This window comes from Macrobrachium nipponense, chromosome 15 (genome assembly GCF_015104395.2).
Source record: "Macrobrachium nipponense isolate FS-2020 chromosome 15, ASM1510439v2, whole genome shotgun sequence".
In the NCBI taxonomy this organism is placed as follows: Eukaryota; Metazoa; Arthropoda; class Malacostraca; order Decapoda; family Palaemonidae; genus Macrobrachium; species Macrobrachium nipponense.
Window position 1 is genome coordinate 40,619,578 of NC_087208.1, and position 25,523 is coordinate 40,645,100.

Consider the following 25,523-nt stretch of genomic DNA (forward strand, 5'->3'; position numbering starts at 1 on the left):
CTAACGTCCGAAAGAGGCCTTTAAGGTGGTGGTCCATTTCCGTAGTAGACCAGAAACTTTCGAAGAGGACAGGTGAGACCTCCTCGAGGCATCCTCAATGCTTGCGAAGTCTCCTTGAGCTGACGAGGGAAGTCTAATACCTACGTCTTCTCCCGTCTCATACCAAATGCCAGCTTTCCCACTAAGTCTCGAAGGTGGCAGGGCAAAAGAAGTCTTTCCCTGAGACTTCCTTTTCTCCATCCAGTCATGGACCTTACGAAGGAGCCCTCTTAGTTGAAAGGGACTTCTTCATTCTGACAAATGCCGAGACCTTGTTGATCTTGGAAGAAGAAGAAAGTTGCGAAGGAGGAGAGCGAGGAGCTTCCGGATGAAACGTATCTCCAAACTCCGATTGAAGAAGGCGGGTCAATACCTGGTAGTCAGAAGAGACTGCCGCCAAAGGTTTCTCATCATCCACTTCAACCGAAGCGTCGCTAACCTCTGCTTCCGACACAGGTGAAGTTGGAGGAAGTAAGGCTGAACTAAGACTATCTGGTCTAAGTTTCCAAGAGGAGCGTTGCTGTGAAGTGGAAGGCAAAGCTGACTCCTTAATAGAAACTCCGTCGTCTCTCTAAGGACCCGAAGTAACTTGCAAAGTCTCATCAAAACAGGTGGGAGACGACAAAAAATCCACATCTCGTCCACCCAGTCCGAGCGTCCGCTGCGCACACCTGGCGTCCGCTGGCGCACACCTGGCGTCCACTGGCGCACGCCTGGCTGCTACTAGCGCGGGATTGGCGTCCACTCGCGCGCTGCTGGCGTCCGCTGGCGCACGCTTGGCGTCCACTGGCGTGCGAATGACGTTCACTAAAGCGCGCTTAACATCTCGCGCGCGCTCTGCTTCCGCCGGTGCACTCTTAGATGCCACTGGCGCTCGCTTGGCTTCCGACCGAGCGTCAAGATCCTGAACTTGCACCGAAGCGTCCACGCAAATATCGAGCTCTCGCACCGCAAGTTTACGAGCGGGTAAATACCGCTTCACATGCGCAGAGCGATAAGTTCCTCTTCACGTCCTCTTGAGAGCCGCTGGGGAGTCTCACCGAACTCTAGCAGGCGAAGAAAGTGGAGAGATAGACGAGTGAGGAGAGAGAGAGAGGGAGAACCTTCTAGATCTCTTCACAGGAAGGACGGTCATCCTTTTCTCCTGGGACGTGGTTGCGTCCCTCTCTTAGAAAGAGCATCAGCAAGTTGTTGCTGCAAAGAGCGCAGGATCTTCTCAGTAGGAGAGGATTCCTTGTCAGGTGACAGGCTGATCCTGTGAGAAGGCGAGGGGACGCCTTCTTCCTTCTCACAGAAACTGCCGTTGCACGCGCTCGGGAGCGACTGGGGCGCTCAACAAAGTCATCATCCGATGACTCCTTACGTTTCTTCTGTGGCGGGAAGCTGCGAACACACTCTCAGGCGAAGACGCCGCTCGAGAGCAAAACTGGACGTGAAGCGTCACGATCACCAACGCTCCTTTTCAGCGGGTTCGTGAAACAGAATGAGAGCTCCACCCCTTGTGCGGGGGAGGAAGCCTCTGAAGAGAGAAACACTCTTTCGGAGGGGACGTGCACGCGCACGCTCCTTGGCAGTCTGGGTAGCGTCAACAGATACTGCCGAAGGCACGTCAGATCGGTGGGCTTCCCCGTAACCCTCCTGCGGCTTTCGACATGCCCTCTCCCTGAAACCTGGAGTCCGGCAGCGGTCTAGGCCTAGAGGCGAAATGGGGCCCATCTGACGCACCCTCCACAAACGAAGGAGCACTGTCACTGCACTTTGCACCTTCACTTTTGCCTCTAAGGCGAGCACTTTGGATTCTAAATTACGAATCGACTCTAAGATAAGTGTAAGGGTATTACCCTCCACAGACACTGTTTCAGGGCCCGAAGGCAACACTACAGGGTTAGGAGTAGTGATTAAAGGGGGAGGGTTAGTAGGAGAAAACATGAACTTCCTGACGTTTACCTGAAACGCTCCTGGAGGAAGACCTCCTTAACCTATCCCGTTCAAGCTTACGCAGATAGGACTCATACGCTCTCCATCCAGAATCAGAAAGACACTCACATTTCTTGCAGCGACTTTCATACATACAATCATGCTCTCTGCAACTCTTACACAAAGTATGAGGGTCTACTGATGCTTTCAGTAGCCTACCTCGACAATCACTCCTTGGTACGAAAACCTGGCGCTAGCCGAACTAGAACCAGACATCTTATTTAAAGAGAAATCAAGCCAAAATCAATCAAATCCACAATTAACGTGTGCCTAGCCACCGATCCAAAAGTCAAGATACCAAAAAATAAAAAAGGGGTACTTATAGTAGCCAAGTTTCCTAAATTCAAGACGGAGGTGCTGAAAACTGTGTTTTCAACACCGGCGACAGAAAAATTATGAATAGAAAATGGGAATGGTTCCTGATACCCGCCTCCCAGCGGCGGGAATGGGTATACTAACCACCTGACTCCCACTACGTGTGTCGTAAGTTTTTTAATTTCTGTCGGACTTCGGAAAATACAGCTATATATATATCTGACAGGTAAGTTTCATGAACAAATTGAAATTTACACATTATACTTGTGTATTTCAGTACAGTTCAAAGAACATCACTATTTAAAAGGTATGGGAGACTGTTGTCACTATGGCTGTTGGTTATGACGGGGCCTGTTTTACCAAAACAGATGTGGTGGCATCTAAATCAATTCCTTTTCAAAAATATGCCTAAGAGTAATAACAAAAGGGAAATACATACCTATCAAAGACCTGAATGCTCTGGAATGGACTTTTTTCCTCCAAAAGAACTTCCTTCACTTGCAAAGAAAACGCCTGACCCGGCCACATGGGGGATCGTTCAGTAAACCATCCTTTGAGATTTTGATCCATCGCATCTTAAAAAAACACAAAGTACTATATCAATGCATTGCAATGCAGATTCAAAAGAAATTACTGTGTATACAATAAACTCTTGACAGTAAACCTAGATTACTCTGCTATACATTAAGTAGCTTGACTCTTAAATTATATATTCATATAAAAAGTCTGCACATTATGAAAATCATGATTTTTGGGAGAAACTTGAAAAATTTCAGCCCTTTGGAAAATAATAAAAAATTTCCTTAAAATACCCATCTGCTCAGCCTCTCACAAAAAGCTTATCACAGCATTAAATACCTAAGGGGTGGTGAGAATCCTGTCAAGAGCACAGATTCCTATTCTGGGGTGTTGTAACCTGACAAAAGAGAAGGGAACAATTTTACACAATGGTGTACACATCACAAAATATGATTCAAAACGCTGGGAACATTTGGGATATATATATTTAATTAAACAAACCTTTTCAGCAAAAGCTGATAGAACAGCAAGGAAGTATGATATATAAATGTTTTCTAGCTGTTGGACAATGTATGACCTATAGTGTTGATCTTTGAGAGACCTAATATGTACAGTACTTATTTTTGCCTTTATCTGCAGTAACATTTGTCTTTATACTCGCCTCAGAATATGAATTCCTGAGCCAGCCTCATTTTTTCTGACCCCACAAGAACCTAGAGATTTTAGATCTTCATGCTTGGACATCATGGAGCAGGGCCTCAGAGAAAAATTTTTTTTAGCACAAGATGCTAAATAATCTCTAATTCAAGCATAGAATCTACCCTCAACATCTGCCGTGCAAAATAGAGTGCCGGGTGGTTCAGTGAAAGGGAAAGGAGTATTGATCCAAGTGATGACATCCACAGCAGATTTCTCTCATTCTTTAGGAGAAAAGATGGCAGTCTTAATGATAATGGGCTATAGGTTTAACCCATTTGAAATCTCTGATCCTTGCAGATTTAACTCGAGTTCTCTAGTGCACCTTACGAGGTTATGTCAGTCCTCAAGAGGATCAAATTTTCATAAGACTCTCAAAAGGATTCTGTTGGTGTTCAAATCTTCACTACACCTACGCATGAATTGTTCAATTATGTTTCCTTAACTGCTTAACTGAATTGCTTATGCTGGTTTCTGCATCTTTCTAACAAGTCAGTGAGCTGTTTGCTACCTGAGAATAAGTGACACTTACAAAGGAATGGATACTAGGAGGTCTTTTTAATTACTGACTTGGTAGCCAAGACACAAATTCCAGGACATCAGCATTAATAACTACATCATTCACAATTTCTTGTCACCCTTCATACCAAAAATAAGGTGACTAAGTGCTTTGTCCTGTCAAGAGTGATATGTCTTTACTTACAGGGAATCAAGGCTGAGAGCAAGGTACATCAATACATAATGTGTTTCATTGTAAGATATTTTAGCATTTTTTTTTATGGAAAACGTTATTTCTAACTAACACAAGTAAGTGATTCTGAGGCCGTATTGTAATGTATCTGGCAGTGAAACTGCAAATCATGTAACAATATCAGAGCACTTGGTGTCTTACTGTTTAAGTATAATTTAGGGGTTAACCAGGTTCTACAGTAGGTACTTGGAAGTTCTGATTAACATTATCCAAGGGTTCGGATTCCTGGGAAGTTATATTCATACCCTTGGGTCTTTTGATGGTTGCAGGACAGGCATTTTTCTATTTCCGTTGAAAGTCTGAGCCTTAATAATTCTTCCTCATCATCTCAATTCCTACTCAATCACATTATACCAATGTGCCTACAAGATGAAGACAAGCCATATGTATTCACCTTTGTCTTACAAATGTTGTAAGATTAGGTCATTTAAGTGACTATAGTGTACAAATTACACACCTGTAAGTTACTTTTACTTAAAAAGGGTTCCTACTACAAATACTACTGCCTCTTATATTCAAGAGATCTAAATAGCAACATCCTTAAACAATACTGCCTATTATTTGTTCTCTCTTTCATAATCCTGTGAAGACATAATTTCACAGGGGACTAATAATTATTAATGAATTCATTGTGTGCCTGTAGCTAGGAATCATAGACAAAGAGAACCAGCAACTGCACCAGTCATTCCTTGGTGCAAATGAAAAGTAAAACTGAAGCAATCCAAAATGACAATTTGTCCAAAATTGCATTTTTCCTAACTATACAAACCTGAGGTCCTTTTACAATAGGAGGTACTAGCGGCAGCTGGATAGGTCGTAAGCTTTCGAACAAGGGGTTCGGTAGTTAACTGCTTGTCCGACAGGCGCGCGCGCGACTGGTAGGTAAACAAATCACTTTTGCTTTTGGCCCAAGCAAAAACTGCAGAGTGAGGGGTGGCATGAGGTGGGCTATGTGTAAAAGGACCTCAGGTTTGTATAGTTAGGAAAAATGCAATTTTGGACAAATTGTCATTTGTTCCGACACGGCATACAAAACCTTCGGTCCTTTTACAATAGGAAGACTCACTTCTTGGTGGGAGGAATCTGAGTCTTTTGTGAACAGACTGGTGTTCGCCCAACCTTGGAATGCCTCCCTGGTCGTAAGAGCGAGGGAGGGATCCAAGCTCTGTCCGATTGATCGGGGTGTGCACCGCAGGATCAATGGTCAGACCTCTGGACCAAGTACTAAGAGAGAGGCAAGCGTATCTCTTCGTACCAGACAAACAAGAACAAGTTCCTATTTGCAAGAGGCAACATAACGTTATGGTTTGTCTCTTGTTGGCATCCACTTCCCCCCCCTGTAGGATGAAGTGTGGATATTCGCTCCCATCCCTAGTGAAACGGGATAGGATGGGGCTCTGTCGAGTAGCTCACGGCATCTCGTCCTTATCCAGCAAGGTGATGACCGTATCCCTCTACCCACAGGTAGAGGGGTAGAAAAAGATAGGAAGAGAAGCCAGTCACTCTCTCATTCACTTATCTATTCTTACAGTCACACCAGGACTCGATACTGTTCAGCCTGCTAGGGTCTGGGTTAGCTAGACAACGTGTTGAGCAGCCACCACGGGTCCTAAGGCAAAACGATCCAAGGACCTGTGGGCAATATCCAAAAGGTAGAAGGAGGTGCCGGTGGTCTGGTTGTACCAGACCCCTGCCTTCAGTACCTGCGCCACGGAGAAGTTCTTGTGTAACTCGAGGGAGTGTACTTCTAGGTCATCTTGGTGCTGACGAAGAGTCTTCAAAACACTCAGCCTGGGATGTCGAGTTTCTTCAGAAAGCGCGGTCGCGCTTTCACAGGACAAAGCAGCATCTCCTTCGCATCGAAGGCGGTGAAGTCCATTAGGGAGGGGATTGTGAAGGACTCTAACCGATCGTCAGGAACCGAAGGGTTCAGAGTCTTCGCTACGAATTCGGTACGAAATCGAGCGTCACGAATCCCCATCCCCTGGATGCTTGACTTCGCAGGAAAAGTCATGCAATTACCTCAGGAAAAGAGGGAATGGTCGTATGACCTATCCCTCTTCTCGACTTCGGTGATTGTCCTGTACCCATACTGGTCTATCGTCTGCAGCGAAGTTGTTGTTCTCGGTAGTGGATAGGACACCGACACTCAATGGTGGGTGTCGATGGTATGGGTACTGTGACAAGCCGTTAGGACGAAGAAAAGATTGTTATGGAACAACCGAACTAAGTCCAGCAAGCGAAGTTCGTAACCAGACTTGGGCGCTCTGACAGCTGCCTACTGACTGCGTTCGGTAGGAGGCAAGTTGTCCAAGCACCCGAGCAAGTCACGTGGACCTTCGCCTAAAAGGGTTATGCCAAGAGACTAAACAAATAATTTGTTCGTCACCGATGCCCGAAGGCAAGGTGATGACTCTCTTAAGGCATGTGCCCAACAGGCGAAAGTCAATTGCCTTCTAGAGACCGAGGTCCTTGATGGCAAGATATCTCATAGTATAGTTGATTCTCGGCTAAGGAGAAACAACACTATGTGACGTTGAAGACGAAGGTGTACAGAAAATGCAACCTACGTCTTCACAGCTGAACCGAGAGAAGGATTCTCAAGATTCTGAACCTGTGCTACAAAGACTGAGAACGCTAACCGCTATTCATTGCTGTCCGGTGAGGATCGTAGTTGCAATAAAAGCGGAGCGCTTTCAGTAATGAAGACAGGGAACTACTGCCTGAAGAACTGCTTCTCATGGGCTGAACATTTGGAAGTAGAGCTGTCAGGTCGGAGAGTAGGGCGATGTCTTCTGACATATCTGTTAAATTCGGGGTCGAGCAATGAAATTGCACACCTACGAATACGAGATATTTTGAAGACAAACTCAGATGTCTGCAAAAATCATTCGCATTATCGCGGTGCGATGCAGCGGTTGACTAGTACAGACTTCTGTTACCGTGCGGTAAACAGAAAGATGAAAGAGTCCAGAGATATCTCTGTTGAAAATTCTCGCAATGTCGAAGGCGATGAAATCGAGCGTCACAGCAGTAGATGGTCCTTCATTATTGCGAGAATCCCCGTTAATCAGAGACCTAAGTCCATGATTGTTGGGCAGCGATACGGTTCGGTAGTCAATCCAACCAGGGGAGAGAGAGACGTAACCGACCGTAGCATCTCCGAGACCTAGCTGATACTGAGCCGCTATCAGGCAGTTCAATACGCAGTAGCTCTCGGTGACTCGTCATCCTGAGTTGCCAGGTAATCCATTATTCCACAAAGAAGAATGCGTTCGGCTAGAAACCATCGAGCATAAAGAATACGCTCGAGCAATTATATTTAACCGAAACGGATTTCGGTAAATACAAAAAGCTGATTTGGTGTTGTCATGACAATACCAAGTATCTAAAATCGAAACTGATAACTGCTGGGAGGTTGCAGGCAACCCCGAGTTGCAGTTCAATTAAGATACAATTCGTCTCGGTCACAAACCGTAGAGTTAACTACGGTATGCGCCTACTCCACGGACAATTCAACTGTTAAAGAATCATGTCGCGAGGGTAATATACGTAGTATATTTGTAGGTTCTGTACCACGACCTCCATCCTAAAATCTTTTCCCCTCGAGGAATGAGAATAAGGATTGGAGATCGACCGCCTTCGTTCTCTAGTCAAGAGAGTGAAGGAGAAGTCTTTCCAAAGGAAAGCTTCAATGGTGAACAAATACCGAAGACGATAGTTCAAGCCAAACTGGAAGTTCCCGTCCGTTCTTCTCTATTCCAGGTTTAAGCGCCTACTGTGATACTCTTTCTTTTCAGCAGCAGTCTTCTTCAAATGCTAGAAATTACAGGACTTCGAGCATAAGCGAGGTTCCCGATTATCATGTAACAATTATCGGGGATTCTCGCTCACTTTGGACCGTGGTCTCGCCTAAGTGTTTGGAGATCGTAAAAAACTCGAACACTCTTGAGTGCGCTAGAAATTCCGTAGAATTCTAAGCACTCTGCGAAACCCCCCACCGAATTCGTCAAACGATATCGGCTGGTGGTCCTCTCGATTCCCGTAGAAATCGAGAAAGGGGCAGGATCCCTCCTCAATGACCGGGGCTTACGTCAGGTAGGACCCGAAGGTCCCCTGGTAGCGCAGCCTCTAACGTGGGATCTTACAGAGAAATCTCTGTAGGATCCCTCCCCTTTCCCTCGTAGCCGTAAGGAGAGAGGGAATGGGAAGGAATTGGATACTGGCTCGCCTTCCCAGCGGAACTAGCAGTTGGAGAAGAAAAGGAGCAAGCCATCGCCTTACGGCGATGGCCTCTCAGAGCCTGGGAAAACGTATCGTCAGGAGAAAACGTTTTCCCGAGGAGGGTTACGAACTCATACTGTAGGTAAGTGTCTGCCGCCACTGTGAACGTCGTCTGGGTGGGGCTGATCGACACCTGACAGGAGAGAGCCGATACCGCTCCGACTCATTCCAGTCCTCGTCGAGGTCGAAACCTCAGGAGGACCGAAGGGGATTTAAATACGGTGTCCGAAGACACGTAGAAACGCCTCTGTCGCAGTAGAGGAGGTGAAGTAGCTTGTTCGACCGGCCAGAACTGAGAGAGCCTTCTTGTCCGGAGACGAGAGACTACCTGGTTCAACACAGTCGGCAAGCTCCGATCGCGGCAGACCCACCGTCGATTTGGGTTCCCTCTCGGGCCCCAAAACGACTCGAGCCGAGACGTGGCTCTGCTGGTGGGAGCGGCGATCCTTCCCCGAGGTCATTGTGCTGACGAATCAGCGCCGTAACCTCGGCAAAGTTCCTCTGGATCTCGGAAGTCACAGCATCTTGCAGAGTGGGACCGTTAAGCCCTTCGAACAAGAGCATATTCCGAGAACCTTCCTCCTAAGAAGGGGGAAACAGCGACAGCCCTCTCGGTCTTCCCCATCACTTGCGCATACGTCCTGGCGGTCCAAGAACCGTGCCTGGCACGTAGGGCGTCGTGGTGGGATCATGAGGGGCGCACCCTCACGATCACTCCTCAATACCTCGCTCCATCCTCCGGTGTAACCCGAGGAGGTTGAAGGTACGGGAGAGGCAGACCTGACGCTCCCTCGTTGCTCGCTGGCAGAACCAGCAGGCTTGGAGGGCTGCAGGCGATCGTCAACCCGCGGTAGCGATCGAGCTGCAGGCCTGGTCGAACCGTCTCGCTGTGGAGAACGGCTGGACCTGAGCACAGCGGCCCCGATCTCGAGTGTCAGAAGAGCTGTGCTGGTTGCCGTAACCCGGTCGCTTTCTGTGAGAGCGACGGTCAGGCGACCTGCAGGCTCCACTGTCACAGTGAGACCGGTGCTTGTCCTCACGGCACGTCACGTCGCTGGTTCCAGCCGTGGCTGGCACCGGCGAACGGGAGGACCTCTTCCCAGCCTCAGCCCGTGGTCGGTCGTGGACCGTCACGTCCCCGGGTAGCCAGCTGTTCGCCGCGAGAGTGAGAGCTGGTCTGGTGAGAGTCGCAATGAGGCGGCTGTCACCAGTCTTCCGCCCCTGCCGTGAACCTGACGCTGAGCGGACTCAGAGGTCTGGTTCCTGGCTGCACGGTCGCTGGTAGACGACCGTACACTCGGTACCTACCTCCCGCGAACGAGAGGCCGAGACGGACCCTGATGCAGTGGCAGAACACTGACACCAGGCGAGGAAGTACCGGTGTTAGCCGGTACCCCTCTGGTCCCGTAGTCTTCTTCCTTGCGGAAGAAGAGACGGGCCCCGCGCTCCCGAAGGAGCAGGAGGACCAGCGTAAGGAACCCTCCCGTCCCACCGAGGTGAGCACGTCCCGAGAAGCTCCCGAGGGAGACTTCTTAGGAGGGAGGAGGCAACCTTCTTCTTCCTCGGCTGCTGGAAGGCCTTAGAAGTCGAAGGGGAAGAGGCGGCAGCCGACGACGATGAAGAAGATGAAGACGACGACGACGACACCTTCCTCCTCTTCTTCGTCAGCTTCCTCAGGACAGACGTAAGATCTGCTATCCAGGGCGGAGCCGGGGCTGCTGTAGCCGAAGCCACAGGGCCCGGACGCACCTGTACAGACAGACCAAAGTCTAGGGTAGTACCACCACGAACCGGGACGACATCAGCAGGTATGGGCATCTCAGGAACAGCAGGCACAGCCAGCACAGCATCGGTAGGGACAGCCAGCGCAGCAACGGCAGGGACAGCCAGCGCAGCAACGGCAGGGACAGCAGCGCAGCACTGCATGGACAGTCAGCCCAGAATCGGCAGGTACGGCAAGGCAGCACCGGAAACACAGGAAGTGGAGCAGCAGCCAGCAACATCCTGGTACCGGCGGCAGGTCCAGGGGCGAGCTCTAGGGCAGCGGAAGTGTGGTCGCTGCAGCGCGGCAACCAACGAGCGGCGGCGGCACGCCCCCCTCTCGGTACGGCGAACGGCACTTCACAGCGGCTGTAGGCAAGACTGTTACCACGGTGAGGCGAGTACACCAGGTGAGGAGGGACGTCGTCACCTGGTTGCGTGGTCACCACTCCATGGGTGACCGCAGTAGGCCCAGACATAGAACCACAGCCCCTGGACACTAGCACGCCTGCAAATGGAAGGACGCCCATACCTCACCAAGGTCCACCCTCGTGGCAGTAGCAACTGCGAAAATAACAGTAGTAGCGATTAGTGGGGGGGAAGTCCCCCTCGCGCGGGGGGGTGAGCCCTCTCCGAACGAGTGGAAGACCCCTAATACAATTGTACATCGGGCACCGAGCGCCCTCCCCCGCGCTCTGACGGATCGGGTTCGAGGAGAAGAACGCCGATAACCTCCCCCCCCAACCCCCCCCCCCCCCCCCAAGGGAAGGGGCCATCTGTGGGAGCTGAGGCGGGGGGGGGTTCTCGTTCTTCCCCACCCCCGCACAGTACCCATGTACCCAACAACAATATAAGAGCCCGAAGCAATCGTGCCATCGGCCCGAATGCAAGGGCATAAGGATCAATTCCCTGACTGAGCGGAAACTTGAACCAAATAAATATTGATGCAATCAATAATAAGGAATAAAATGAAAATGCATCTTGCATTACGATTCACTTCACAATGAATAAGGGCTCGGCATCAAGCGCATTTGCGCCCTCGGTACCGAGCGCAAGGGTAAAAGGATCCATTCCTTACCTTTATGGATCAAGGTTTATGGAAACCTTGATCCATAATGAATTGATGCAATCAAAAAATATATGAAAATGAAAAGAATACTGCGCTTGCGATTTCACTTCATACAAATAAAAAGGGGAAGGATCAATTCCCGGGAAATAGCGGAAACATTGATCCCAGTAAACAATGCAATCTCAATAAAAAATGAAAATGAAAAAGAACTGCACTTGCGATTTCACTTCATTCAAAATAAAAAGGGGAAAGGATCAATTTCCGGGTAAGCTCGGAAACTGATCCAAAATGAGTATTGCTACAATCAAAATAATATATGAAAATGAAAAAGAATACTGTACTTGCGATTCCACTTCCATACTGAATAAGTTTCCGTGCCGAGCGCATTCGTTCGGCAACGGGCACATACAGGAAAAAAAAAATAAAAAAAAAAATATAAATGAAAAGAGCACTTACTTCCGATTTTCATCTACACATTTCCATCCAAATATACGCTCGGAGCGAGCCGCTCCCCCCCTCTCCCGCCCTCGGCACCGAGCATACACAATACCAGGATCATTTCTGGGAAAATGAATTCCCGCACTTACGCCCTTACAGTCCCGGCACTCGGGTAATCGGAGGGCGTGGTGAAACCAAGATCCTTTAATTCACAATTGAATTCAATGGGAATAAATATGAAATGATTGTACTTACAATTCAGTTTCACTAGATAAATAGAAAAGAAAAACACAATCATGCGAAAGCAACGACGATGAAGCCGGCCAGAGAGCGATGATACACGTCCACACGCCAGCAGGCCGAAAGCAAAAGTGATTTGTTTACCTACCAGTCGCGCTTGCAAAGCGCCGCCTGTCGGACAAGCAGTTAACTACCGAACCCCTTGTTCGAAAGCTTACGACCTATCCAGCTGCCGCTAGTACCTTCCTATTGTAAAAGGGACCGAAGGTTTGTATGCCGTGTCGGAACAAACACCTATGCAACAAGTATGGAACCTAAATCTAACCTCCGCAAAAACCAAAAGAATGAAGGTAACGCCTTACTTCCCACAGCATTTTTGTAGTACCAGTCCAGTAAGTCTGGTGATTTACTTTTTCCTACTAATAAGGGGACAATAAAGGATCAATTGTAATTCCCAGCTGAAAGTGATATGGGTGGGCTTTGTTAAATATTCATTACAGTATTACTGTTACAAACAAAGCGATGGCAAAACGAAATCTGGGACCATCAAATTCTTAAGCTGTAGCTCTTTTGAAAGCATAAGAACAGAAACTTACAAATCACACAATATACTCGGTTGTCTAAATGAATTATACGTACACACATTCAGTTTCAACAGCAAGAAGATAAGCCTATGGAAACATACCTAAAATATCTTAAAAGATCAAACCATTGCATCAATTTTTAACATTAAAATATAACGCCCAAAAAACTGTTTACAAAAAGCTAAATTTTACCTGCTTCTTGCCAAAATCCAAATGGTAGTCTTGTAAATTCACAAAATTATATGCTATAAGCCCACTAGATAATGCAGAAAAAGAAATCTAAGAATAAAATTGTACTAAAACACTAACCTGACTAATGTTTCTTCAACAATGATAGCAAAATGTACCTTCCACTATCCCTAGACAAAGCAAGAGCACCTTACCTATTTCATATCTTCAGTACTGAAAAAACCAGATTATTAACACTACTACAAATGTTACTCTGATAACGACGAAGTTCATTATCACACAAGTCGACTTGCTTGAAAGAAAAGAGATAAGGAGTCAGCTATTTTACCCTTATCATGTTTAGTTTCTCTTCACTATCTCAGTACTATAAGACAGACCAGACAGACTTCTTATCTCCATGAGTATTTTATGAGCTATGGTTTTGTTCAGTCCTAAAATAGTGCTTGCCACAATCTCTCTTGAATTAAGTCTAAAAACATCACAACAGGCTGTGAAATTTACATTCATCCTGGAACCAGTGGGAGGAATAATGTAGTAAGACCTACTGAATTGAGAAATAAGACATGAATAAAGACTAAAACCAAACAGGAACTCCATCTGTTTGTTTGTTTGTATGGTGTTTTTATGTTGCATGGAACCAGTGGTTATTCAGCAACAGGACCAACAGTTTTATGCGACTTCCGAACCACGTCGAGTGAACTTCTATCACCAGAAATACACATCCCTAACCCCTCAATAGAATACCCGAGATTTGGTGGCCGGTCAAGACCTACCCATCACGCCACTGAGGCACTGGAACTCCATCTGAAGATGTACAATATAGATGAGAAGGGAGAGAGTTCAATGCATATCTAACCATGTAAAGGAAAAATCAAATCCATAGACTTGAAAGTAGATGACAATTTTACCTCTGAAAATGAAACCATTACTAACTTACTCTCTTGGATTTCAGCCTTCATTAACATGTGTTGCAGGTTGTTCCAGTTACGGCAGGTACATTAACCAAGCACTCAACCCTCCTCTTTAATCCACAATTAGATACAATTGGCATAAATAAAATCTCTCATGGCACTTGTCAGGAAAAATCTGGTCCCCATTGAATCATATGATCATTAGTATCATATCCTGAAATCTTGAAAGTCCTACAAAGACATCATCATTTGAGTTCTTCCTTTTTATTTATATTGTGTGACCTTTTCAGAAAGAGAATTTCTCATCAACACTGGTTTTCAGTACCTGATTCATGGTTCATAAATGAAGCTCAGTTCATCTAAGGCATCTACCATTTTCTAAGGCATATTCATATACAGTTATGTATGTATTTTGTTTCAAAATAATCCTATCAATTATCTATACAGTGCAATTACCCACTAACACTCACGTCCCCCCAATATTCTTTTAGTATTCTATCTGCTGGACACTTAAGCATGAGCCTTCAGGATCCTCAGGTGTCTTAACCAATAACCTTACTTTCCATGATCCTGCAATGTTGCCGCAGCTAATATGACTTGCCCAGCGCTTCACTGTCTCCAATAGTCGGTGACCTTAGTAGCTGTCATACCAGGTAACCTAAATTCAATGTCACTGAATGGAAAAAAGTTCAAGTCAAATTGGTAATGGAACTCGGTTACTAGTGGTTGGTTCCTCTGTTTCACAACCATCAATGTCGGTTCCAAGTCTGGGTGAAAGAGCACCATTCATTTATCTTCTCCACTCCATTTTCATAGCCTGATCTTCAAATGCTGTACACTTTCACTAGTGTCTTGCTGTCATATCAACTCCTGACCTGGCTTGTCAGCTGCCCAGCCCACTACTACCATGCTTTAACCAATGTTCAATCCAATGCATGTCAATACAGCTCCAATCACACACCTTACCAGGGGACTGGTCCACTACTGAACAAGTTATATTTCAACCGACTAGCATTCTCCTGTTCCATCTCTCATCCACCAAGTGTGACTATAACTGACTGATATACACTTGTACTTGACTCGTTGAAAAGAGATTGCAGATGACAGAAGGCACTCTCTCTGCCATAGTAAACACTATCAACCACAATTGCCTCTTCAGATGTCTACACACCTGTGCACACTGAACTACCAATATCTTCACTTAAAGACTCCAGATACCTATCCAACTTTCACCACTCATCCTCTTCTGTCCTCTAAATACCAGTCACCATTCTGATCCGATCCTCTCTTAGCCTCTTTCAGGGATCTCGAAGGATAAGTGCTCTTGACATGAATATTCCTCATCAGAAGTATCCTTGGGTGTTGAAGAGTTCTTGACATTATTCCGTCTATTGTCACTGTCATCTAGTGACAGGAGAATCTTCACAAACACTAAATGAATGGGACTTTGGTTTTCATTAATCTATTGGTTACACCAAAACCTCATCATAGGCTAAGCACACTTTGAACCTCCACCAGAAAGGAAGGTGCAGTTTGTTTTGTCAAATGCTCGTTTACGGAAACCCTCAATCGAGAAAAGACTTTTAACTTGGAATGTACTTCCTCTGAAATTGGTAATCTTGAATACTGCCTCCTAACCCCCTTGCAAGGAATGAAGGATAGGTAGGGACTACAGCTGGTGGAGGGATGGAAGCTGGAACCAGCATAAGAATGGAAAGAGATAGCAGAGGTGTATTATTCTCTAAAATCAACTTTTTGCTTTCCTCCTGATGTCGTGTCTCTCTCTCATTTGGAAGGAGACCAAGAGGTACACTCCAAACGAGTAAACAACAAATGCTACTGGTCTCCACAAGCTGAACAAACAGCTCGGGTCAATAGCAGGCACTCTCATGAACCTCACAGTCTATCATGTCCAAGGTAGCTGCACCAGTCATTCTTATGACCAAACACACAAGTGCTATCACATCAAAAATGCACACCATCAACATAAAGAACAGGAAAGCCCCAAACAAGCAATTCAAGCATAGCCAAAATAAGAGCATGAATAACATACCTGCACTCTACTAGTAAGAGAAAGTGGGGCTATGACTACTGTGTACAGGTATTTACCAGCAACCTCTGTGAAAGGGAAACTAACAAATCTTCAAATTTTTGTTTCAAAGCTTTAAAGCTGCACCAGAAGTACATCCTTATGAAAACAGGTTTTTATCCTCCCAAACAAGAACTAAGTTACCAAATTAGCAAGTCCAGATCTAACATACAGCAACATCCAGAGAAAAAGCAGCTGGGATACAAACCAAGCAAAAACTAGAAAAAGAAAGACAAGTGAAAATGAAGTTACCCCTAATGAAAGAACCAGTACAGACTAAAGGAATGCCATGAAACTAAAGGTCATTTTTTGAAAGATTAATACGTACTACTCAGCTGGGACAAATATCAAACATGGCAAGGAAAGGAGTATAAATAACAAACGAGACAAGATAAAAAAACCAGACCACATTAAAATATACACATGGAATATTCTCATTGTGGAATATTCTACAGTCCCAGCTTATCTGCAGATACTGAGGTTGTGAACTGAATACAATCAAGAAATATTTGGCAGAAAGGTCTTACCTAGGTCTTGGACATGGATTAATCATGAACAATACGAGAAAAATCAGAGCTGTAAATGACTTACCACTGTTCTCACTTCTATTGACAAGAAGAATATCTCAACTCTTCACAATCGTAACTTTGATCACGATCCGTCCAGATATTTCTTAAAATTAATTTCAAATCATACAGCCAAACCAATAATAACCAATCTGAAAGCAGTACATATTTAATTCAGTTACATCTCAAAATAAGGGTCAAAATGAAATCATTCAGTTAAAGATGGTACAGTATGGGGGTAATACAGGAGCTGGTGATAATTTTTGGTAATCAGGGCCATTCATTACAAATAAAAGCAGTTTACATGTAAAAATTTGCTAATTCATCTCACCCAGACAGCATGCAACATCCACATAACACTTGCAGTGGAGGCTCTGCTTTGGTGTTTATTATTCATCAGATTTGGTCACCAATGAAAGTGCCAGGCCCCTCAACAATATGATAAAATGAGGGGCTACAGCATTAATCTGTTAGTATTGCAAGAGGTAAAAATAAATAACTAAAAATAGAAGTGAAACCAAGCAATAAAATAATTTTTATTACAATTTAAATCTTTACACCTATATACATCAAATAGTTTTATATCTCTTATGGTAAACCACTTTCGGACACTGCCTAAAAAAAAAAAAAATCCAAATAAGAAATATTCGAGAGATACCAGAAACTTTAAGTAAAAACTGAATATTTCTATAAATCATATTTCACTTCTCACTTGCAAACAAATTCTTCAGGCAAGCCTAGAAATGCAACTCAATGGTCTCCTTAAAAGTAGAACATATATTAATGCTGCTTTAATGATTAGCCAGTTCATATTTCCCTTGCCCTTATATTTGCCTTATCTTTCAAGAATGAGGTTTAAAAGGCCATGAGGCTGCAGTCTTACCAGCCTCTGTATATCAAAATGAATAAAAAATAATTCAAATTATCTGTAACCGTAGACTGATAAAAAACTACAATACGTACCTATAAGCGAAACGCTTATCTGGGAAACCACTTTTTATCAAGGAAATTGGATCTGGACTACTAAAATGCTGACCGATCAGGATTATTAAGGCTGAAACCTAAAACAAGTACTAATCAACACAAGGACTGAACAGAACTGTAAGCAATTCTTGCCATCAAAGGCCGCTAATATACTGGAAAGCAACATTAATCACAAATCAATTCACGGACTCTCGGGAATATGGGCCAACCAAAAACTAAAAATGACCATGAGATGAAAATTGTAATGTTTGCCAAAATTTGCTTTTTCTATATATATATATATATATATATATATATATATATATAATTGAGTGGATAAATATCCATAAAATAATGACATCAGTGTTCTCTTTCAGCAACCTCCTTTTAGCTGGATTCAAAAAATTAATTTAAGGCACTGCACACATTATCTATAAATGACTTAACATAAGATAGCAGATATTATAGCTTATTATCATCTTTTCAACACTTTAAATGTTACACAATTGACATCTTACAAGTATATTGTGCTATGATATAAAATAAAATTCTCCATTTGATACTATACTATGAAACCACAATCACATTATAAGCACTCATATTGAAGACAACTTCACCCAACACTATTCATCATCACTTTCAATGACTGCCTTAGCTCTTTGTCTTGAAATATTCAGATGTACATCGTCATCATCATCATCATCAGAGCCTACTCTCATAATACCTTGACTGCTAGTTTCTCCAACTTCTGTATCTATATGTAGGTTCAAGTCTTGACTTTCTACTTGGGGAGTTTCATTGTCCGAATCATCATCAATAACCACACGGCGTTTTTCGTTTTTGGCCCGTTTTAGTGACGGAGCAGACAAATTGGAATCGGACTCATTCTCACTGTCAATGCCAACTCTCTTGTTCACGTGGGATGACGGAAGGGCTTGCCTCGATAAGGGAATTTCATCGTCGCTTGAATGATTCCCATCACTTCCATCGGGCAAAAGTGGAACAGAGTCATTTACGTGAAGTGGAACAGAATCGTCTACGTATGCTGATAGCGATGGATTACTTTCAACATTTTCCTTGTTTTCAGGATCTATATTTTCAGCATCTGAATTTTCTGAAACCTGTGAAGAATATGTTTGCTTCTTTGGCTGACGTCTGGCCTTAGACTTGGATCTGGCAGGATCAGATTTAGGTGCGTTTTTCTTTGAGCCTTTCACAGAGACCCGAGAGCCTTTCTTTTTTCCTTGGCTTGGTTCTACAACTGCTTCAACTACAGGGTCTAAAGGTTGTTCTAGCTGAGGAACTTCAATAGGACTTCCTGACAAGCTCTGTTTCAAGTAATGGACCCTCTTCCGCAACGCATCAACGCTGAGCCGAGATGGAACGCGCCAGAACATTTCCTGATGACTGAGGGGTTGCTGAAGGCCAAGTAATTTCAACAGCTCCTGAAATTTACTGTCCTCCATGGCATCTGTGCAAGCCTCTGTTATAGCCAGGATTGGAACAGGTTCAAAGTCACCGTCTTCTTCTCGATCATCTGCAACATCTTGCATCACCCCAACAAGCCACTCTAATGGACCTTGCATGTTGGCCTCGATGACAGTTTTCAATGCTTGAGCTATTAAGCCTGGAGTAGCTACAGGGGGTACGTATGATACCTGCCTTTCTGAGGATTTCTGTGTTGGTACTTCATCACCAGATGAATCATCAATCTCTTCATTCTCCACTTCAGATTCACTCCTGTCAGTATTTTCATCGCTTTCTTCATCGGGAGCTACAAATCTTTCACCAAGATCACTAGTGTCCCTTTTTCCTTTAGTTTTCTTTGCTGTCTTCACTCTCTTTTTCTTGAGTTCCTTTTTGTCCGAAACAAGGCCAAGTTCCAAAATTTTTTCAATGACCCTATGTTTTGGTCTTCTCAGTACCATGTGATCCATAATCCTGCCAACAATATCCATGGCATCCTTATTTTCTTCAAACAACATCCTAAGTTCCCCTTCCTCTTCCTCAGTCCATATCTTTGGAGCTCGTACACGCACAGGCTTACGATTCTTCAACTGTTTAGTTTCCGTAATCAGACCTAACTCCTTCAGTTTCTTTACAATCGCACGCTTTGTACGTTTCTCATCTATGAGGTTATCCAGAATGAGATCAGCACAATCTCTGCCTTCCAGACTTTCCACGGGGGTGTCTTTAAATTCTTCGTAGAGCCTACGCACCTCATCTTCTTCCTCTTCAGTCCAAGCTCTCTTGGCAGCTTCCCTGCCAGAGGCAAAGGCCTCATAACCCCACACAATTTCATGAGCCTCTCTATTGTCCTTCCAAAAGAACAATTCAGCAAAAACCTTGTTATTTGACTGAACTGTACCAAAAAATTCCCTAACAATAAACTTACTAAACTTAACTATCTCTTTAACACTCTCGTCAGTGCTTTGTCTGTCGTCGTGCATTGCTTCTCTGAAGACACAAAAGAGAGAGGCCTGAAAGAACATTGCTGGGAGTTTGCAATCCCATGCAATTCGGTGGAACATCCTTAAAATACAGTGGTTTGTGTTTGCACTGTTAGTAGAATACCTCTGAAATAGCTGAGCATATGCCTGCATTACTTTTGTGTGAGCAAACCGTCTGATGAATGACGGAAAATCAAAATCCTCTTCTCGTAATACCATTTGCCTCTCAGCTTCCTCTTCCTCATCCTCCTCCTCCTCCTCATCCTCCTCTTCTTCTTGAGGTGGCTCAACAGGATTCAATTCTGCCATGAAAATTTCTCGTAGAGATAAAAACTCTTCTGATGGTGAAATTGTTTGTTCTCCAAAGATTCCTTCAGGCCATACTTCTCTGGCTGCTCGTAAAAGAGAAACGGCCTGTGGCATTTCTTTACTGCGAAGTAAGGCATTTATACGTCTCATAGCATTCTCCTTTTGTGTTTCCTCTGGATCCTCTGATGCCGCATCAAAAGGTATCATCTCTGGAAGATCCCCTGTCTCTCCTTGAACTACTGCTGATAATTCTGCTGACATTTCATCCCATATTACTTGTAGCTGATCTTCTGTCATCTGACTGGGGACAGCTTTAGGCTTCTTTTTCTTTGGATTTACTCTGTGTTTCCTCTGAACTATCATATGCCTGGTTTTCCCACAGAATTTTTCAAGAAGCTTAATAAAGATGTGAGCTGTCTCAACCAAGTCCTTCAGATATAATACGGACATCTTCCTTCGATCATAATTCTGCAAGAGGACAAGGACCATTTCCCGGTACTCTACCACATAAAAGAGTTTACTCTTCAGAACTTTTGCAGCTTCTCTCACTTCCTCAGTAGACTTGTCCATGTATGACAGCGTCATGAGCAGCTCTTGATAAGCTCTTAATGCCTTGTGCATTCTCCTTGACCACAATGGAATCTTCTTTTTATCTGTTGTCATCATGCCATAGTAATTTTCCAAGTTTGTTTGAAGATAATGGAATATCTGAACACTGAGAGTTTCACTAACCAACTCAAGTTTGAATTCATGATGTCGATTAAACTCCATAAAAAATTTAATGGCCCACATATAATACGAATCGTCATTTTCCTGTGATTTTGCCATATTTAGATTGTCTCTCACTATGTACATGATGCTGTTATAAGCCCCATTCAAAAACTCAATACAAAATTCTTGCAAAAACAAGCGGATGGCAAGAGTTGAACGTCTTGTGGAAGTGTTGTGAACCATATCTGCCCTATTTTTGGCAGTCTTCCTCGGCCTTTTGGCAAAATCAAAATTAATTGATTTAACATCTGTTAAAGGGCGATGTGTTATCAGGTCCCGGTGGTCACTGATGCTCTTCATGTTCTGAACATAATAAGTTCCACCAAACCTCGAATGGCGTGCTCCATAATATTTATTTCTTTGTTGCTGTTTCTTCAAAGCTTCTCTCTTCCTTATTTCTTGTAGCTCCTTTTCATCCTTTTCCTTCTCTGACTGGGAGCGCTGAAGCCCAGCTTTGGCCAACTGGGCAGGATCCTGTTCACGTAACATATATGAAATAATCTCTAAAGCATGCATACACAAGTCCTGTTCATTTTCGGATGATGCTATGTAAAGCAACAAATCTTCAAATCCAGCAAGATGCAATGCCCAAAGAACCTGGTCATGTATTGATGCATCATCTTCAGTTCTTTTCTCTTCCTCTGGGCTGGCAGGTACAAAAAGAATGTTTCTTACTAATATTAAAATCCTCTCAATGATGAGCCTGTCTTCTTCCTGACGAATCTCCCAATCCAACTGCAGTAGTTCACCTAGTTTCCCAACAAGTATACTCCATACTTTTTCTTCTACAAAAGCTTCCTTATAGCCTTGTTGCTGAGACAGGAGATGCAGGTACTGCTGGTGAGTCACCTTCTCCTCTGGCAACTCTTCGCGGAAAAGCAGAATGACAGGATTCGTCAAATTCACAAGGAGCCTAAGCGTTACATCGAACAGTTCTGCATCTTGGCTGTGGTCTCTTACTATAGGGATCAGATCAGTCTGTACAACACGGGTGTCTCCAAGTGCACGTCTGATTTCGTGACTCTCGTCATCTTTCCTTAAGTACCGTACTAAATCTTTTGTAGTTTCAAGACAGTGAGCTTCTTTGTAGTACTTGATCCCATCACTGTATCCAAGAGAGGAGCAAGCTGCCAATAGCTCTGCATGCAGCAAATCATCAGCCATCTCTTGAACTCAAACTTTTCACCTGCAAATATGAGAATGAAGGTTATCCATTGCTCTAATAGTCATAGCGTACGGGATATCTAATCATTTTATAAAATTTATTACAAAATTTTAATAGTTAACAATCAGGCTTGACGGATGACCACAGATCAATTTTTTTTTTTTTTAACTAAATTAAGCCTAATGACAAAATTCAACTCTGCATAGGTTGGAATTACTTAAAATCTTTACAAATCCAATATTTTCATATGTAAGTCAAGCAAATTGTATCCATACAAGTAAGTGATTAACAACTTCTGACAAAAATGTGAAAGTTGTCTAACATTTCTGGCTTATTTATTAATTAAAAAACATGCAATACCCCTTCGAGGAATACAAACAACAGTGTGTCTTGCAAGACATAACAGAGAGAATAATGAACTACCCTTACAACTTTAATTCAACCAAAAATGACAAATTTTCAATCAATTTGTATTTTTCATTGCAAACAGACATGAGGTCTGCTTTTTAGGAGTGTACGTTTCATACTACCTTTGATCTCTTATCACATGGCTATCTAACTTCTGAAATGAGTCTACAGTAATGATTGTTACCTAGATACACTAAATTATCATTTTTATGCCGTCAACAAAAATCGTACTGTACTGTATAGGTCAGAATTCTTTAAGGATTCAAAGCCTCACTCTACCCTCTTGTGTAAGACATATCTTCAGAAAATAGAAATTCAGCAGTTAATAATTAATTCAATACCAGCAATAGCCTATACCTCATCTGGAAGGTAATAATTATTCTTAGCTCCCTAAACTACAAAAAATAGAGCACTAGCAAGAAATGCCACATCATTTTGTCTACATGGGCAGACAGCTCACTTAAATGAGGTCCTATATTTACATTATCATGAATAAACAGCAGATTCCACAAAAGCATAATATTTTAAAGTGTAATTTGTATTTCTACTAGGTATAAAAGCCAAGGCCTTTTATGCAAGAGTACTGAGTGCAAGCTGGAACAGTCATTGAGACTTTATAGAGACAGGAGGGTGAGTGGGGGAATTCCTAATTCAACTACTGTGAGCAAGAACTTTTTTCCATCAACATCGGGGGCGATGTGGTATGGTTAAACCTGGATTATAATAAAGTCAAGGGATAAATATGATTGGGCTAAGTCTAGATATTCTTGGAAAAAGGAGTCTTTTAATTTTGTCATTAGGCCTAGGATGTATTTGGGTCAGGTGAACATTTATGGGCATGGGTAGTGGGATTTTAATTTAAACAAATATCGCCACTTGAAAATTGAAAAAAAAAATATAATTTTCCTATAAATTCTATCAACATTTAAAATATAGGGTTAACAGCCAAACGGCGACATAGCTAGCTGCCACCTTCCCGAATAAGTAGGTAACTTGAATTTGCTGCCACGAGTTGTGACCCATCCAGGCAACACACCGAGACCTCCACGCTCCTCTCGAAATAAGTGTTTTCTCCTAAATTACAAAATAATGGCAATAATTCAAGTGCTTTTAGGGGAAGTGGCCGCGTTCTGAGCAAGGTGGCCGCTATGATGTCTCCGCTTGGTCGTTTATGCTAGATATTTAAAATATAGGTATACCTAGGTTGGTAGCTTTCAAAGTCTGACGTACGTTTTGTCGGTAAATGACCAAAACAACGACAACCAACCTAACCTTGCCTAGGGTACCGGCGCAAACGTTAAAACAAAAGAAAAATTGATATTTTCAGGTCATAAAGACCTACGTATGACAGGCTACGTCTGATGGATTAAAGCAAAATTTAAAATTCATTTATTTATAATGAACAACGAATAAATATAAACACAACGGCAGCTGACGATACGCCTAGGTAGGACATTCTGAAAAACTAGGCCTAGCCTAGTAGCTAGGTATGAAGTTCCATAGTTTTATTCTTTTGGAGATAAAAAGCCTAGCCTAGTATAGGCTACTACAATGTCCTTAAAGTTTTCCTTTGTTATCTAAGGGTTTTTTTAAAAATAAATTCTTTCATATCTCTTATAAAATAATGCCTGAGGTAGGTAATCTACGGTCAGGTCTCAATGGCGTAAAATGAATAGCTACCTAGAAAACCAGGCCTAGATGACTCTCCTTCATTTACCCCAAATAGTCCTAATAATTAAATCTCATTAAGTGAAAAACACTTCAAAAAACTCACCTTAGTTTGTACCTCCTCACTGGAACCCGTTGGCGAATTATCCACGGCGATAAACGGCTGCTTAAATCAAATAAAGACGATCTCTTGACAGACCAACCTTCAGCTGACATGTCTCGAAATTTCCAACAATAGGCGCGAAAATAATTGACGAACGCGAAGCGATATCATTATTATTTATCTATTTTCTACAGGAATTTTAAGCTTTACCCTGCAAGAGATTATTATAGGATTAAATAATACAATCACACTCATTTTTTATGCATTAGGTATCTGTTTTGGTCAAGAAACTACGAAAATGGGAAATGTAGATCCCATAGCACCTTTGTTTACGCTTCCGTCAAAACAGCTGTTCCATTCCATAGCAATTTTTCTTGCCATCTCGATGTACGTCCCGTCAAAATTACTCATTTCATGCATGCCATGTCACAGAGAAATGGCAAAATTTGCTCTCCAGAATCACAGACATTAACCCTAAGACTTACGGCATAATTCATAATGTTCATTCCTTTTCCAATAGGTATACAAACTTACCGACAGTCCAAATCTAACGTCCTCTCCTGACTAGCACACAAGCCTTGACAAAAGTCACAGAACAGAATGCTGACCCGACGGTTCACTGATGAAGTCAGTCACAGTTCACAGTCGGTAAACGCCGCTTTTATCCAGTTCATGACTCTGATAAGAAAATTAACCATTAAACCATGTTCGTCTATTGTGGCGTTCTCGGGTACAATCTACAGCACCTATCTCGCATGCAGAAATGTTATTTTTTTAAGCACGCAATGGTTTGCTTGGGTTCATCTTCTTGGAGATAACATTCCATCGTGATGACTTTACCTCCATCATCTGGAGAGTCAAAGTCAAAGTCAAAAACCTTTATTCCATTATAAAATGGTTATTCTGCTACATTACAATATAAATTATTTACATAAAATTCACAATAATTGGATTGTAAAATTCTAGGATACATTCAAGTAAAATTTAAGAAGTATTGCTTAAGTTTCCTTTTGAATAAATCAGAACTAACATCTATACATTTTCTTAATTCCAGAGGTAGTTTATTCCAGCAAGCTGGGCCCCTTATTGCCATCGAGCGTGAACCCAAATCTGTTCGATAGCTGTCTACATATAGATTTTCATTCTGTCTTGTTAATGCTTTCCTACAATTACCAACTGTAGGAAATTTGTATAGCCAGTTGGGATATTCTTTTCTCAAACTTTTAAAAACAAAAACACAAACATCGTACATACACTT

At 43.2% G+C, this 25,523-nt stretch overlaps 1 protein-coding gene and 1 long non-coding RNA gene across 3 annotated transcripts; both read right to left on the minus strand.

Moving 5' to 3' along the window:
- Nucleotides 1-2,776: 2,776 nt before the first annotated feature.
- LOC135227154 (uncharacterized) lies at nucleotides 2,777-25,025 on the minus strand. Of its 2 annotated transcripts, XR_010317353.1 has the most exons (4): nucleotides 24,800-25,025; nucleotides 16,454-16,580; nucleotides 3,190-3,247; nucleotides 2,777-2,906 (listed from the first exon to the last, which is right to left on the minus strand). It is a non-coding gene; the product is annotated as an uncharacterized LOC135227154 (long non-coding RNA). The 2 variants fall into 2 exon arrangements; XR_010317352.1 differs by lacking the exon at nucleotides 16,454-16,580.
- LOC135227153 (protein timeless homolog) lies at nucleotides 17,039-24,390 on the minus strand. Its single transcript, XM_064267044.1, has 2 exons — nucleotides 24,269-24,390; nucleotides 17,039-22,107 (listed from the first exon to the last, which is right to left on the minus strand). The coding sequence occupies exon 2, from the start codon at nucleotides 22,083-22,085 to the stop codon at nucleotides 18,015-18,017; it is 4,071 nt and encodes a 1,356-aa protein (XP_064123114.1). The 5' UTR covers nucleotides 22,086-22,107; nucleotides 24,269-24,390; the 3' UTR covers nucleotides 17,039-18,014.
- Nucleotides 25,026-25,523: the final 498 nt, after the last annotated feature.

What these genes read in the sequence shown, in the direction of transcription:
- LOC135227153 (XM_064267044.1), bottom strand. Translation starts at nt 22,085, where the DNA reads ATGGCTGATGATTTGCTGCATGCAGAGCTATTGGCAGCTTGCTCCTCT.